Source organism: Rhopalosiphum maidis, chromosome 1 (assembly GCF_003676215.2).
Source record: "Rhopalosiphum maidis isolate BTI-1 chromosome 1, ASM367621v3, whole genome shotgun sequence".
Taxonomy (NCBI): domain Eukaryota; kingdom Metazoa; phylum Arthropoda; class Insecta; order Hemiptera; family Aphididae; genus Rhopalosiphum; species Rhopalosiphum maidis.
In genome coordinates, this window is record NC_040877.1 from 19,806,806 (window position 1) to 19,822,391 (window position 15,586).

General features: G+C 24.4%; 3 protein-coding genes across 3 annotated transcripts; 2 read left to right on the top strand and 1 right to left on the bottom strand.

Annotated features, from left to right (window-relative positions):
* The first annotated feature begins 780 nt into the window (after nucleotides 1-780).
* Nucleotides 781-2,519, top strand: LOC113560713 (probable 39S ribosomal protein L45, mitochondrial). Its single transcript, XM_026966757.1, has 7 exons — nucleotides 781-950; nucleotides 1,015-1,131; nucleotides 1,327-1,539; nucleotides 1,605-1,759; nucleotides 1,837-1,885; nucleotides 1,945-2,094; nucleotides 2,182-2,519. The coding sequence occupies exons 1-7, from the start codon at nucleotides 909-911 to the stop codon at nucleotides 2,446-2,448; spliced, it is 993 nt and encodes a 330-aa protein (XP_026822558.1). The 5' UTR covers nucleotides 781-908; the 3' UTR covers nucleotides 2,449-2,519.
* Nucleotides 2,520-2,555: 36 nt separating this feature from the next.
* LOC113560714 (regulator of G-protein signaling loco) lies at nucleotides 2,556-14,155 on the bottom strand. The gene is made up of 13 exons (XM_026966758.1): nucleotides 13,351-14,155; nucleotides 11,656-12,210; nucleotides 11,150-11,596; nucleotides 7,344-7,430; nucleotides 6,736-6,957; nucleotides 6,492-6,653; nucleotides 6,156-6,431; nucleotides 4,813-5,010; nucleotides 4,520-4,750; nucleotides 3,676-3,759; nucleotides 3,465-3,618; nucleotides 3,092-3,183; nucleotides 2,556-3,013 (listed from the first exon to the last, which is right to left on the bottom strand). Exons 1-13 carry the CDS (start codon nucleotides 13,921-13,923, stop codon nucleotides 2,720-2,722), a joined length of 3,375 nt encoding a protein of 1,124 aa, XP_026822559.1. The 5' UTR covers nucleotides 13,924-14,155; the 3' UTR covers nucleotides 2,556-2,719.
* A 274-nt stretch (nucleotides 14,156-14,429) lies between these two features.
* LOC113549568 (E3 ubiquitin-protein ligase RNF180-like) lies at nucleotides 14,430-15,481 on the top strand. Its single transcript, XM_026950932.1, has 2 exons — nucleotides 14,430-14,720; nucleotides 15,140-15,481. The coding sequence occupies exons 1-2, from the start codon at nucleotides 14,520-14,522 to the stop codon at nucleotides 15,290-15,292; spliced, it is 354 nt and encodes a 117-aa protein (XP_026806733.1). The 5' UTR covers nucleotides 14,430-14,519; the 3' UTR covers nucleotides 15,293-15,481.
* Nucleotides 15,482-15,586: the final 105 nt, after the last annotated feature.

A 15,586-nucleotide genomic window follows, 5' to 3' on the forward strand; every position in this document is an offset into this window, starting at 1 on the left:
CGGGGGCAACTGCCCCCTTTGCCCCCCCTTAACCCGGCACTGATGGTAATGGACTCTACTATGGATATATATATGTATATACCTATTATGGTTTTCCAAAATTTTGGCACCGATAATTAAAAACTGAAATAATGGATCAGGAGTTCCAAGCTACGCTTTATTTTATTTATTTCTATAAAGTGAGTATCTACTTTAAACGTTTATGTCTTTTGTTATTAAATAATAAAATGTATGTAATTATTTTTTTTACTATATTACATTCAAATTGTTTAGGTTTATATAATATAAAGTAGGTTAGTAGATACCTATTATCCTGAGTTGATTTCGTGTCTTAAACTTCTTAAAGTAATGCCTACTTAGACGATACTTCTGAACGAATTTCTATCAGAAAAAGAGTTTTCAGGGAAAATATAAAAATTTAAAATTGTTTACCAGTTGTATGCACGGTTTAAGATATACCTTAAACAGTGGTTGTATGTCAAATTGTCAATCGACAATCATAGATTGGACTAATTAGTTCCTACTTCTAAATCCTAAAAAGTAATAATAATTATAAATGTTTTAGCAGTTAGCACACGGTTAAAGATTTTAATTCCTGTTGTAACCACGGTAGTAAATAGAATCTATCTATCATCTTAAGCAAGCCATGTGATAAACTGATAACCACAAAAATGATAATGAATGTTGAATAATGGTGTTTTAACTTTTTAAGATAGTAAAATAAAAATTTGAATGTGTGGTAGAGATCGTTAATAAAAGAATTAATTTAAAAATTTATAATTAGGTACTATTTTGGTATAATATTATGCACTCATGCGTGTGATATTATTAAAATAATATAATTTCTTTGTATTTTTAAATTATAAATTAATACTTTTTTTGAGTCTGCTGCTACAATAATAATCACAATGTTTAGGAGCGTTCATACAGTTTATACCGGACTCAATAAGGTTAAAATTATTTTATTTAATGTTCAATCATTGATGTAATTAAATTTATCAAACTTTTTTTTAGCTCCAGCATTTGAACTGTAATGTACAAAATGTGTTAACTATTGGTTGTATGGGTCAAACGCGATGTAGAAGTAACAAACATTACAAACCAGAGTTTAAAAAGTTGAGAAGCCAAAAAGTAACTAAACTCATTATATGTAAATAACTTTTTATATTTAAAACTTTTTTAAATATCTTATTAGCAAGTTTGATATAAACAGTAATAACTATTTGTTATTATAACTCGCATTTTTTCAACATTAAATTGTACATTTTATATGTAGCTATATTAAAAATTACAAATTAACTTATAAAATATTATTGTGTTTTATAGGTTTTAAAAGTAGATTTACCTGATTATGAAAAAGATAAAATGGATGCAGAAGATTACAGTCCAGAAAAATTACGTACTAGGTACAAAGAAAAAGGTATACAGCCCACAAGACCGTGGATTGAACGTAGCACATTTATTAACAATACAGGTTCAATCATTGAACCTTATGTTCCACCAGAAGGAGATGGGAAAATTTCACCAATTAGTACAGCTGTTAAGTCGCTATTGCTTTCATTATAACACTGTAATACTAGTGACATATTTATTATTTTATATAGGGAGCTAAACAAAAAATTGAATTATTAAAAAAGAAAAAAGAAACTTGGCAAGCCATTCGTAAAATAAGACAAAATGAGGAAGAATTTGAATTATATCCAGAATTTATAACAAAAGCACAAGATATTTATCTTAAAGCCCACACAACTATGGTCAAGTGTGTATCAACTCTTTTATTAATGACCTTTATATAATTACTGTGATTTAAATATGAACGTTTTTAATATTTTTTAGTAAAGACAAAAAAAATCTTCTTCAATATGTTACAGAAAAAGCTTATGTGGTAAGTAAAATCAAAAGAATTGTAATATTCAAACTTATAACATATTGTTTGCATTAAAGGAAATGATGCACAATATAGACAGTAAAACATTACGCTGGTCATTCATAAAATCAATTGAACCACCTCGTGTAGTTCATGCAAGAGTAACAGATATCATAACCCAGGACAATTTATTTGCACAGTTGACTGTACGCTTTCACACAAAACAGGTATATAAAGTATATTTAAAAATGTTATTATTTAAATTTATTACTTACTATTCAATAAGCTTATAATATTGGTTTTTTTTTTTATAGACGTTATCAGTTTTTGATCGTTTTGGACGCTTAATTTTTGGTAGTGATGTAGTTGCCAAAGATGTCCTAGAATATGTAGTATTTGAAAAGCATATTGTAAACCAATATGGAATGTGGCGGATTCATGGAAAAATAATCCCCGATTGGATGCCCCCCAAAGAACCAGCTCCAATAACAAATCTATTAAATGTTGAAGCAGAAACAGTAACTGCCATAGAAGCTCAGCCAGACGAAGCAAAATCTAAAATTATTCTTCCTGATGCATAATGAATTATAATATTAACTGATAAGCATCAAATGTAATAATAAATCATAAATAAAAATATAGATACGTATTATTTAAAATTGTTTATACATAACCATTTAGTAAAAATATAAAAATATTTAATATACATAATATAATTACCCACTCCACAATAATACTGAATGTAAAAAAAAAATACATTTAAAATACTCTTAATATGCACATAAAATACATTTTTTTAATGTTAATAACCATTAATATTAGCAAACTTGATATGTGACTTCTTCAATACATTTAAACAAAACTACTTGTTGGTTGATCTACGTACACAGGTTTTTTAATTTTAGTATCAACTTTTTTTTTGATTTGAAGATCATTAGTTAGGTTTTTAGGTTTAGGTGGTAAAGGAGGAGGAAGATGTCTCATAAATTTAGCACGATCATCTGCTATTGGATTTGGCCTTTTAAATTCACCATCATCCAAAGATTTATAAAAGCGAGTGGACTCCCTGTTTCCACCATTACGTTCTGTCAACCTGATAGATTTACGATGTTTTTTGTTAGTATCTATGGTATTATTTTCTTTATTCTAAACATCAAAGAAAAAAATAATTATTATTCATATTTGAAAAACAAACCATATTTAGTCAAAAAAAAATGTAAATACCTTTAAAAATTCGGGCATTTCAAAGTTGATCTCTGTACCTCTTTGGTCTTCTAATCTACTTCTTTGAGCTCGTTTTAAGCCTTCGTATAATGCTAGAAATTGATAACTCGATAGTAAATATTATTCAAAATAAATTAGTAAAAATACATTTAATATCTAAAATTATCAACTTTGTTTAATTATAGTTTTATTATACTAAATCAACATTGACTTTAGTTATTTCAGTAATAGAAAATTCAAAATGATATAGCTGTTGTTAATTTATCACACAGAACATTAGTAATGTTTTAAAAATAATAAAATAAAATAAATTTTAAAATAGAAATTTCTTCTACTTAACAATATACAATAATTATTAAAATCAAATAATTACCATCGCTTTCGGATTGTTTGTCATTTTGAATTTTTGAAATAGGTTTTAATTTAGCAATAAGTGGAGGAAGTTTACTCAGCGTTTGTTTTTTTTCAGTACTATTAATTTGTTGATCATGTATTGCAAATTGTGATTTACAAATCTTCTTTATTTTCTAAAAAAAAAAAATTATATAATTTAGCATATTAAATTTTAATTATAATATTCTTACTCTTTGTTTTTCATGAAATATTGAATCTCTTCTTAAAAATCTACTAATCAAACTAGAAGATTGTTCTGAACCCCATTCTTCAGACTAAAATAAATAAAAGTATACATATAAGTATCGTCAATTATAACAATAAAAACACATGATAATAAATTAATAACAAATATTTCTACAAGGTTTTATCTTGTAAAAATAATAAATGTACAACTATTTTTAGATATAATATTAGGATTATATTTATATGAATAAAACTAAATGTTCAAGGAATATTTCATATTGTACTCTTAACTAAAATCTGAAAACTTAAATTGATAAAAAAAACCTACAAAAAAGATTATTTAGTGTTTTTGAAGTTATAAATGAAGGAGAATTCATTCTTTTAATTTGAAATGATACTATTTGGTACCTTATTCAAAATAATCAAATAGAGACATACTTAAGAAGATATCGGAATATTATTATTTTTTTTTCCCTGGCCCATATGTAACATAGTAAATTTACATTCAGTAAAACCAACCATGTGATGTTAGATTTAATATTAAACTGTAATATTTTACTGAATCATAACTTGAATAGCAACTTAAATATAATAAAAATAGCCAAAGTAAAGAACATAGATAATTTTTTTAACTTTAAATTTCATAATAGGTGCAAAACTAAAATAATGCTAACATTTCTGCTGAACACAAATCATAATATTGCATGAGGGTCAGATTAAAGAAAACATATAGTGCACTGACATCCTCTTAAAAATAAAAATTTGGAATATTTAAATTTATTTAGTTTATTTTGTAAATTAAAATAATTTATAATTCAATATTAATATATTTAACACATCTTTACTAACTTTTATAGATCCTTGATCTGATGGAAGTTTATTTAATTCTGGATTTTTATTTTGCAATAAGTCTTCAAATACTTGATTAGTTAAGTCATCCAAGTTATCTGGATCTTGTCCATTTCTTAATGTAATATTTTGAGCAAATGATGTCATATTACTGCGTGTTAATACTTGAATTCGACGACTTTCTACTAGTGAAACGTCCATATCTAGATCAATAACTTCGTTTTCACTTATCTGAAATAATAAATTATTAGAAGTTACATTTAAAAAAATTTAAAAATGCTAACAATACTCACAGAACACAGTGTAACCAATTCAGTTTTATAACCATACGAGGACAATATGGGACCAATCTCTTGTCCAACAGTTGAATCTATTTTACAATCAACATTTATAGTTTTTCTGTCAGGAAGATCTAATCTAAACCATATCCTAGGTTCAACTTTAACATCTAAACCATCCAGAACACACGAACTGCCATTTAAATCAATTATCTATAACATAAAAAATTATATTATATTCAAAATCTATATAAAATAAAAATTACTATAACAAGCATCGGTTAGAACAAGATACTAAGTATCTATCAAGTATATTTTATACTATATGATGTATTATAATTAATATTTTTTTATATTTATATTAAACTTTTTACAATGTACTTTATTTATAATTATTAATATTTAAAAGGACACATTTTTTTTTTGTGATTTGTAAATTTGGTATCGTAATTTTTATGATTTTCTAACTACAAAATAGTTCACAACTATTTGCAATTTTGACGAATTTCATTAAATTCTAATTTAAAATGCATATAAGAATATTTTATGTGGGATCTTGGATTATACGGGGTGATTCTTTTATCATGAATCACTCATTATTTCAAAAAGTATTCATGTTTTTGAAAATATTTTTTTACATTGTTTCAAGTTGTTAAAAAATCAACGTTTTTTAAAATAAATTATATTTTTAAATATTTTTCATCCTTAATTTATTTTAAGTTTTTTAATTTTTTGAATGAAAACATAGTGTTAATTTCATATTCCAAAGCAGAATATTTTTCAGGGTATTTTGATACATAAAAATCGAATTTAGGGTGAGTAACTTATGAGTTATAAATATTTAAAGTTTTGATGCACGAGGTGGAGTGGTGCAGGTTTACCCCGCAAAATGTTTGGCCATTACTCCGCTTGTCTAAACTTTAATATGTCAATTTGATTTTTATGTATCAAAATACTCAAAAAAATATTCTGCTTTGGAATATGAAATTAAATCTATGTTGTCATTCAAAAAAGTAAAAAACTTAAAAAAATATAAGGATAAAAAATATTTAAAAATATGATTTTTTAATAAAAACGTTGATTTTTAACAACTTGAAACTATGTAAAAAAATGTTTTCAAAAACATAAATACTTTTTGAAGTAATGAGTGGTTCATGATAAAAGAATCACCCCTATTTTTAAAACTATACCATGAATAGAAAATTATAATATTAAATATTTGAACATGTCAAGTATCTAAAGTTATATATTTTTGAATAACAACTAAAATAAAAATTGTTTGGGGATATATATGTATTTGGAAATACTTATTATACGGGTGAATTAAGCAAATTCAGTAATTATTTCAATAGAAATACCTGCTCATTGTTGGATTGAATTTTGAGTTTGAAGTGTTTATAAGGATAACCACGTTTATCAAATAATCTCTGAATAAGAACTTGAACAGTAATATCTGGAGTTACATGCAAAACTGTTGACGATTGGTCAGGAAGTGTCACTCTACATAAACCAGATGTTAATGGAGGCTGCACAGTAGATTGACGTCTCCATGATAATAATGATTTTCGACGACTTCCAGTGTTAACATGGTAGTCAATAGTACTTGTATTAGTTGTTTCTTCAATATCACTTACCTAAAAAATAAAAAAAATTACAATTGAATATCGAATTGCAATAATTATAATTGAACATACTTTTTTGTTAGAACATTCCAAAGATTTAAAAGTGGTTGTGTCTTGTTCACTAAATGGTAAATGGTCAGCTATCTGTTCTACTAAACACATTTTATAAAGATCAGACTTTACAAAACGGGGATAACTATCAAACTTCATCAAATTGAACACTTGTTTTTGTGCCTAAAATAAATATATTTAATATTATGATTTATTGTACTTCCTTATTATGTAATAAAAATTAAAAAAATAAGGGCAGGCATGCCTGTAAAAAGAGATTAGGATCAGCTTCTTCAATTTGTTCAATTGTAAGATTTGAAGCTTTTGAGTCAACATTGACTGGTTCGATAGCATCACACGCTAAATGTTTAGCATATATATCTCGAGCAATTGCACATCGTAACTCTTGGTCTATAGTAGAATGATATCGTTCACACGCAGTCCAAAAGTACAAATTCTCTGCACTGAATTCTTTTTTTAAAAACTCCTTTTTTAAATAAACAAACAAATATATATTTTATAAATATTTTAAAGAGAGTATTTATTTATTCTTTAAGAAGATAATGGGCTTTACTGGACAAATTTCATTGGGGTACCACAAATATACATTTTACTAAAAATTTTTTAAAATGTATGGTATTTACAAATTATAGATTTAAAAACATAATATTATCATGATGTTAAAATGAGAATAAATATATTATTCTTCTTAACTATAATCACAATTTTTACATATTTGTCAGTTAATTACTTTTTATCAAATTTAATCATTTTTATATCATTTTTATACTAGAGTATTAAGAATTTGGTTTAATTTAATAAATTAAAATGTTCAGTTTATTTTTGAACCAAATGTAAAATAATATAACTTACTGCAAAGTTTTGTGAAGTTATAGGATCTTGTAAAACTCTCTCAAACGATAATGTCCAATCTTGAGCTTGACTGGTTTTTGAATTATTCTTAAATATATATAAAAAAAAAAAAAATAAATAAAAAATGATTACAACATACAAAAACAAAATAGAATTATCATAAGAAATTCAAAATTAAATTTCAGTTAGTGTACTTTGGTATAAAAAAACTAATGTCGACTAAGTCTAAAATTCACCATTTTATATACCATTAGTTTAGAATGTTTAGATTAGTAATCCTAATTTGGAAAACGTAATTATATCTCGGGACATTTTTATTTATGTGGGGCAATTCTTCTATCAATTATATGCAGTTCCGCAACTATTGGGTGTGCAAGATGTGCAACGCACATGGGCTTCCAGCTCTAAAGAGCCTCTACAACTAAAATTGAAAATTGAAAATTAATAGTTTGTTTCGATATTTTTTTTTTGTGCTACAAATATTTATTGATTTTATGTTTTTCCTTTTAAATTAAATTAATTATAAGCATAATTATTAAGTAGAGAATAAATATAGTATGTAATTGCTAAGTATCACAATAATAATATTAAGCATTTTATAATGTCTATTAAAAAAAAAAATTGGTTTTATAAGGGTATCGATAATCGATATATTATATGCACATTATACATATATGATATATTGTTGAATGTGATGAGTAGGGCTATGAATTTAATGCTCTAAAAAACCTTAAAAAATGCATTTAAAATGCCAACAATTATAGCATAATGTATAAAATGCACTTATAATGGTTTTTAATTTAATTTCTAAATTTATATTGATATAACTGTAGGGCTGGAATTTGAATTTGTATATAAATATATATTTTTATTAAAACATGATACATTAAGTATTGTAAGTGATAAATTAATTTCAAATGATTTGCAATAAAATATAACATATTTTTACATATTTTGTAAATTTTGGCAATTTCGGTGGTTTAGTAAGTAGTATTATTATACATTTATACTTCGATAATAGTACTCGTAAAAATTGTATGTGTATAATGCATATGGGAAATAACTAATAAGTATATGAGAGTATTAGTTAAATATTAATAACTTGATTATATAGTTTATCTTATTTGTTTCTGTTCGATAACTATACATTAATGATTTTAGATTATATTTTATATTCACAATTATTATTAGACAAAATATATTGATGAATTTTACGTAAAATGTATTTAATTTACAAAAATTAAATAGAAATGTTTTTTTTATATTATTAGTTATTTTATTCTGTTTAATTATTAATTATCAATACTATATTATGAAGTCTTCAAAATATCATGCATAACATTATTTAAATTAGTTCTGGTTTGAAAAAAGTTTCAAATTAATACTATAACAATTTGTGCTCGGATTTTAATATCCTTAAAAATCAAGAAAAATTACCATAAAAAAATGCAAAAATGACTTAAAAAACTCAAAAAATGTCTTCAACATTTATTTAAAATAGCATAAAATTTAAAAAAATTACATTACACATACATAAATATTTTATTTTACTTCATATATTAATAATATAATAATAAATAAATAATTATTCTTTATTGTTACACTGAATCATGAGAGCATGCTTCAGGTTTTCAAATAGAAATGCATGACTGTTGTCCACCAATAAGTTTTTGTAGATAAAAAAGCTCCTTTTCATATATTGCTAGCATATAAATAATTTATATTATATTATACTATAATCTATAATCTTTAATTTTAAATTCATAAACACCAAAAATGACTTAAAAACTCTTAAAATGCCCTAAAAAATTAGAAAAATGATCTTAAAGTCAAAAATTGTCAAAAAATGCAAAATAAAATTTGTTATTTCAATTTAAAAAAACACCTAAACATATTTGTAAAAATTTGAGTATCGTACAGAAAGCTTCAGTAAAAAATGCAAAGTGGATCAGAATCACAGCCCTAATAATAATTAACAATTATATAAATACATAATGTAGGGTAAACTTCTTGTCTAATTAGTAAAATATATGTATAATAGTAGAAATTATTCCATACAAGTTAAAATACTAAAAAAGTACTGATTAATTGCCGTAATAATACAAAAAATAATAATATTCATTATGGCCTCCAAATAAATTTTGCACACGGGCCTCGAGAGTTAATAGTTGCGGCACTGATTATATGTCTATAGTTTATAACTTATATCGTAATATTTTAAAAATTAATATAATAAAATAGCTGTTACTAGTTTAATTTTAAAATACCAAATTTAGTAGATATATACAATTTTTTAATATTTAATATTTGTATATTTTTATTTTTTAAGTATTTACATTAAATGTATATAGTAACTAAATAGTAGGCTGATTTAAGTATGATGTATAATAATAGAACTATTTACATTTTACATCATATTGGATATCCTAAAGTAACAAAAATTTTTTTTCAAAATTCAAGGCAGTGAATATTTTTGAAACTCTAAAATGGAATATATGAAGTAACAAAATATTAGAAAATAATGATTTATATAAATAAATTTAATAATACTTTAGAGTATATTTATAATGAAAAAAACATTTATACCTTATCAATATTTTTTATTTTATATATAATAATATTTAGATAACTTTAAATTACTGATAAAAATATTAAAATGACACAATTATTACTAATAATTTACAGTAATGACTCATTGTGAAATGATTAAGTTCTAGTAAAAGTCTTTACAAATTGATAAAATTTAATTGGTGAGCCATTTAAATATAAATTACCTTAATTAAAATATAACAATTAATCAGTAAAAATATATATTTTAGAGTTAAAATATGATACAAATTGTGTAATATATATACCGTAGTTTTGTTTTCAAAAGAATTTGTTCGCCTAAGAACACGCACAAACGGACTACTAGAGAATGTAATACAACTAATTTTACGAAAAGGAAGCATGTCCTTTGTAGATAAAAAAAAATGTATTAAAAATATTTAATGAAGTACATCTTCTATGAATATAATACTTTAATACTACACTAAGCTTAACATTTTCACATAATCTATACTCAAATATTATTTTGATTTTCAATTATGTATGACAGACACATGTCACAGATATTGACGTCATTGCATACAGTAACCTACCTATCACCACATTTAAAATTTTAATTAGAATTACACATAATGAATACTAATGAACTCAACTCAAAAACATGTAACATATTATGAGAAACTCTTATAAAAAACTTTATAATTGATAAACTATAAACTTATCATTTAACACGAGTTATAAGTTAGCATACATTTATTTATATTCCGTACTTTTTTTTTAATAGCCAACCAAATAAGCCACGATTAATGCATTTTCCAAATGAAAATTAATATGCTTTAAGTAAATTAAATTAATTATTTTATTTTGTAACAATAATTAATTTAAACAAAATTATTGTTATAATATTATAATAACTTTTACTAGCCATAATAATAAAATGTTGATTACATTTATGATAATATTATACATGAATTATTTAATTATTTAATGGAACTTAAAACTATGAAATTGATAAAAACCAACATGTTTTTAATTTTAAGTATCCTAAAATTGTATGGACTCATAGTATAAATATATTCTTTTTAATTAAAAAAGTTATACTCCAATTGATAAGCTCATTAGCATTTTAAATAAAATATATTATTATAAACTTAAAAAATAATATTAATAACACAATATATCGAAATATATTTCTCATCAAATTTAAATAATTATATTTCTATACCTATAAAGTATAACTAAATAAAAGATTAACTTACATAAAATCCATCAGATTCTGGAATAAAATTTTCAGTTCCTTCTTTAATATTCTGTAAGCTTCCCCATATGTTGTTAACAATACAATCTTCATCATTAGTTTTAAAATCTTCTAAACTTTGAGTAACAAGAGGATATCTTAAACAGTCAAATTCTATATTTGATTTTGTTTTGACATCTGATAATAATATTTCTTGACTTCGATAACTGCTTCCTAAACTCATTCCTTCACATGAATTATTTTCATGTTGTACACTACTCTCACTTTTTGATCTACGGGGCCCAGGCGATCTACTTAAGATTGTATAATCAGGTCCTAATTGACTGAAAACTAGATCAACTGAGCTAGTACTTAATGGTGAACGACTTCTAGGACCACGTTCAACTACAGTATCTTTAGGAGTAATTGAATCTGAACAATCAACACAATGTGTAGCCATTTCACCAACCTTATAAAAAAAATATCATGATTATAATTTATTTAGCTACATAAATAAATAATAACTACTTGTTGTATGTGTAAACATTGATTCTGTACATCAACCATTAATATTCTATCTGTCTGCATACCACAGTAATCTTTATATCCAATACCTGAATCACTGTTGCTAGTTGTTGTTGTTGTGCTATCATGACTTGGATGTGGTGAATTGCCAACAACCAAAATACGATTAGCATCATTTTTATAATACTTTTCGATAGCAACTACAACTTGATCACAGTTTGGAGGGAATTGAGTACATACACCATTAGAATCCCTGACACAAGTGATTTTAAAACTATTAGCTTGTGCACAATGGTCTTCATGTGATACTGGGTCTATAGCAAATACATGACACGAGTTTGATGGCTCATCATCTATCGATGATATAGTGACAACACCAAAATATTTGCTATTTTCATCAGAACTAGCAGCACAAAACATGACACGACTACCAGGATAAACAGCTAAAGTTGCTCCAGCATTGTTCTGTAAACAAAGACTGGATCCATATCCTGTCATCAGTACAGCAGCATGAGAACGTTTTTCAGCTTTTAAACGTTTAATACAGCTTTTTACAACCTTAAAAAAAAAAATAATTAATCAGTTTTACTACTTAAAACTTTATTTAAAACAAATGCTTTAGTTAGAGTAATAAGTGTAATGGAAATGTATTTTATCTGTAAGTTACATGAGTATGTTATTTTTTTCTTTTTTATGTTTGTTTAAAATGGAGATAACAAAAGTTACTCATAGTGAGTCAACAAATTATTTTTAAAATTACTAGATTAAAGTTAATCCAAAATATTTTTAATATTTATAAAAAATATTATTTAAACAAACAATTTTAATTAAAAATATAAGTTATAGGTGAAAAAATTATTATTATTATGTCTTATTATTTGGTACTTTCCTGTTATACGAGACTACGGCTATTTTCGCGACTACCAAAATTTGCACACTTTTCTATTATCACAGACTACCTTAATTTTATTTAATATTTATATTTGTATAACGCACCTGCATATTTAATTCTTAGATATTTTTTTAATAGTAGGTATTGTTGGGATGGCTATATTCAAATTATACATATAAATAAAGGATTTAAATACCCAGTAATCATTTGTAATGTATTTTACACAACACATGCTACATATGTGGCATACGGTCACTAAAAACAATAAAATAATAATCATAATAAATACAAAAATAATAATGGTAAAAAATGGTAAATCCACAAATCAAATAATAAAGAATGATGGTCACATTTATGAATTATATAGAAAAAAAAATGTAAATAATATTAGTGTCGTAAAATCATTTTAGATGTTCCTACATCAAAAAACTTTTGTATCATAAATTGTTCTCTATTTTGAATATCGATGTGTTAAAATGGCTATAACATAAATTTTGAATCACCCTATATATATATATATATAATAAAATAATTGTGAATTGCTATGCTAGAACGCAGCACGTGGATATCGTGCAGCTAATTGTGGTAGTCACGATAAAGGTGGTAGTCATGAAAATAGCCATAGTCTCGTATAACAGGAAAGTACCTATTATTTTCCTACCTAAACTTTAAATTAGTTTTTCTCGGATCAATTTCAAAAAATAAATTACAATAAATTATAAAAAAAATTATTGTCATTCAAAGTATAAGTGAATTAATTAATAAATACTTAAAAATAATTAATTAGTAGATTTAAAATTACTAACTTGTAGTCGTGACCCAGCAGGTATACATGGCATTTCAATTGAACCTAAATATCTCACAACTATTTGAAAATTATAAATGGCTACTGCCTCTTTATCATATATTGAACAGATATTATTATTATTACGATTGCAAGGTTTTGATACATGAGCAAACTCAATTCCATAATCTGGATCATCATTTCTCATTTTATTTACATTGATAGGAGTTAAGGCTGGCCTAGATTTGTGTGGATATTTCGGTCGTTGTCTTCCTAATTCATTTTTAAATTCTTCATCAGAGCTATCAGAATAATAATTCTCAGCTATTTGTAATCGCAAAGCAGATTGACATCCGCCAATTAATTGTACTACATCATCATGTAATAATTTACTGACATTATGGTTGCTTACAGCTACCAAATAATCGCCTGCTCTAAGACCAGCCTGATCGGCAGGACTACCAGGAACAATACAACTAAGTATGCATGGCTGCTGCCCAGATATAGTAAATCCAAATCCATTTTTGCCTCTATTCACTTCAACCATACGTACACCATAGTTGGGTCGTTTCTTACGTCTTCGAACAGGATGCATTGCAAACAATTAACTTACATCCTCGAAGATTTTAATGCTCTGATTAAAACTCGATAACTTAACTCGATTTAATATAAACTAAAATTGTCACGTCACGAACAAAACAGGACACTCTCCAAAAAAAAATTATATTTTATAACTAATAACTTACTATAATACTAAAATAAAAAAATAAATCGAGGTTGAACTATTTTCAATGTTCTATAGATAAACATTAATTGCACTAGAATAGTAGAATGGAATGTATAATATTTGATATTTTGATTTAGAAGTATAATATATTTTTAATGATATCCATTATATTATGCCAACCATGAACTTTTGACAAAATAAACCAAGGTTCAATTACAAAACCGTTATAGTTACCATTGTGGTAACAATAAGATTATTATTCTGATAGTCAAACTCATTATCACTTTATCAATTTTATGATAATGTTATCAGACTTTAAAACTTAATTGTCACATTTTTCAGATTTAAAATTTTTTAAAACAAAAAATGTTTGTACAATTTAAATAGCAATACATTAAAACAAATTATTTATTTTGAAGTTGAATAATATTTTTTATTAATATATTTGTTACTTCTGAGTTAAAATGACTAATATTAGTATTAAATGTCAAAAATGTCGATTTGAATTAGCATCAAGTGAGAGTTCATCTATACTTGATTGTCATGAAAAAGAAATTCAAAATACAGCTAGAGTTACATACAGTTGTAATGATAATATAATGGAAAATAATTGGTATTTATCATCTACTAATTTACCAGATTGGATAAATTCATCAGTTGAAGAAGTAAGTACATAAGAATAAATTAATTTTACAAATTAAGATTTAATAAATAAATGATTAAATGACTATTCTTTGTATATCTATATGACTATCTGTTTTGTTGTAGAGATTAGAACCTTGTACTGAGATTTCAATTAGTTGTTTGTTGTTACAATTTTTATCTCATTTTCAAAAAAAAACTATAGGTATACGACTCTTATCCTCCTTTAAACTTATCCTGCCATTTCATTCAATGGAATTATAATAAAATAACCTTCATATCAAATTTCAATTTCTTAATTTCTTATTGAAATTCCTCTGAAAAACCTTTAATTTAAATTATTAATAATATTATTAAAGTATATTATAATTATATTTGGATGGTTATACTGATACAACTTACTAAAATAAATGTTTACTAAAACATGTCTTATTTATTTCAGGAAGATTGGCAAAAGGGTAAATTGAGTTGTCCAAATTGCAATTTAAGAGTTGGTTCTTTTGACTTTGTTGGTGGAATGAAATGTCCATGTAAAAAATATGTATTACCTCAAATTCATTTAGTTAAAAGTAAAGTCGATATTTACTTTCGATAAAAATTTTATACTTTTTTAATATTTTTTAGTGTGTATAATAAATGATTTTTGTTAATACTTAAAAAATTTAATCATATTCCAATATATTACACCAATAATTAAAATCTTTTATTGTTTAGAAATTAAAGTTTTGTACCTACTTTATGTGAAACCAGATTTCTATTCTAAATAAATTGGAGTTTAAAATTATAAGAATGTTTTATTTTGGTTTATTCTAGCTTAATATTAAAGTATTACTATACCATAAATAATCATAATAATTGTATGATACTTATGCTGGGTTGAATAAAATAT

Coding starts and splice junctions, on each gene's coding strand:
- LOC113560713 (XM_026966757.1), top strand. CDS start 909: ATGTTTAGGAGCGTTCATACAGTTTATACCGGACTCAATAAG. Junction 1,540..1,604: donor TTTCACCAATTAGTACAGCT/GTTAAGTCGCTA, acceptor TATTTTATATAG/GGAGCTAAACAAAAAATTGA. Junction 1,760..1,836: donor GCCCACACAACTATGGTCAA/GTGTGTATCAAC, acceptor AATATTTTTTAG/TAAAGACAAAAAAAATCTTC.
- LOC113560714 (XM_026966758.1), bottom strand. CDS start 13,923: ATGCATCCTGTTCGAAGACGTAAGAAACGACCCAACTATGGTGTACGT. Junction 5,011..6,155: donor TTCAATCCAACAATGAGCAG/GTATTTCTATTG, acceptor TTTATGTTATAG/ATAATTGATTTAAATGGCAG. Junction 3,184..3,464: donor CAAACAATCCGAAAGCGATG/GTAATTATTTGA, acceptor ATCAATTTCTAG/CATTATACGAAGGCTTAAAA.
- LOC113549568 (XM_026950932.1), top strand. CDS start 14,520: ATGACTAATATTAGTATTAAATGTCAAAAATGTCGATTTGAATTAGCA. Junction 14,721..15,139: donor TAAATTCATCAGTTGAAGAA/GTAAGTACATAA, acceptor TATTTATTTCAG/GAAGATTGGCAAAAGGGTAA.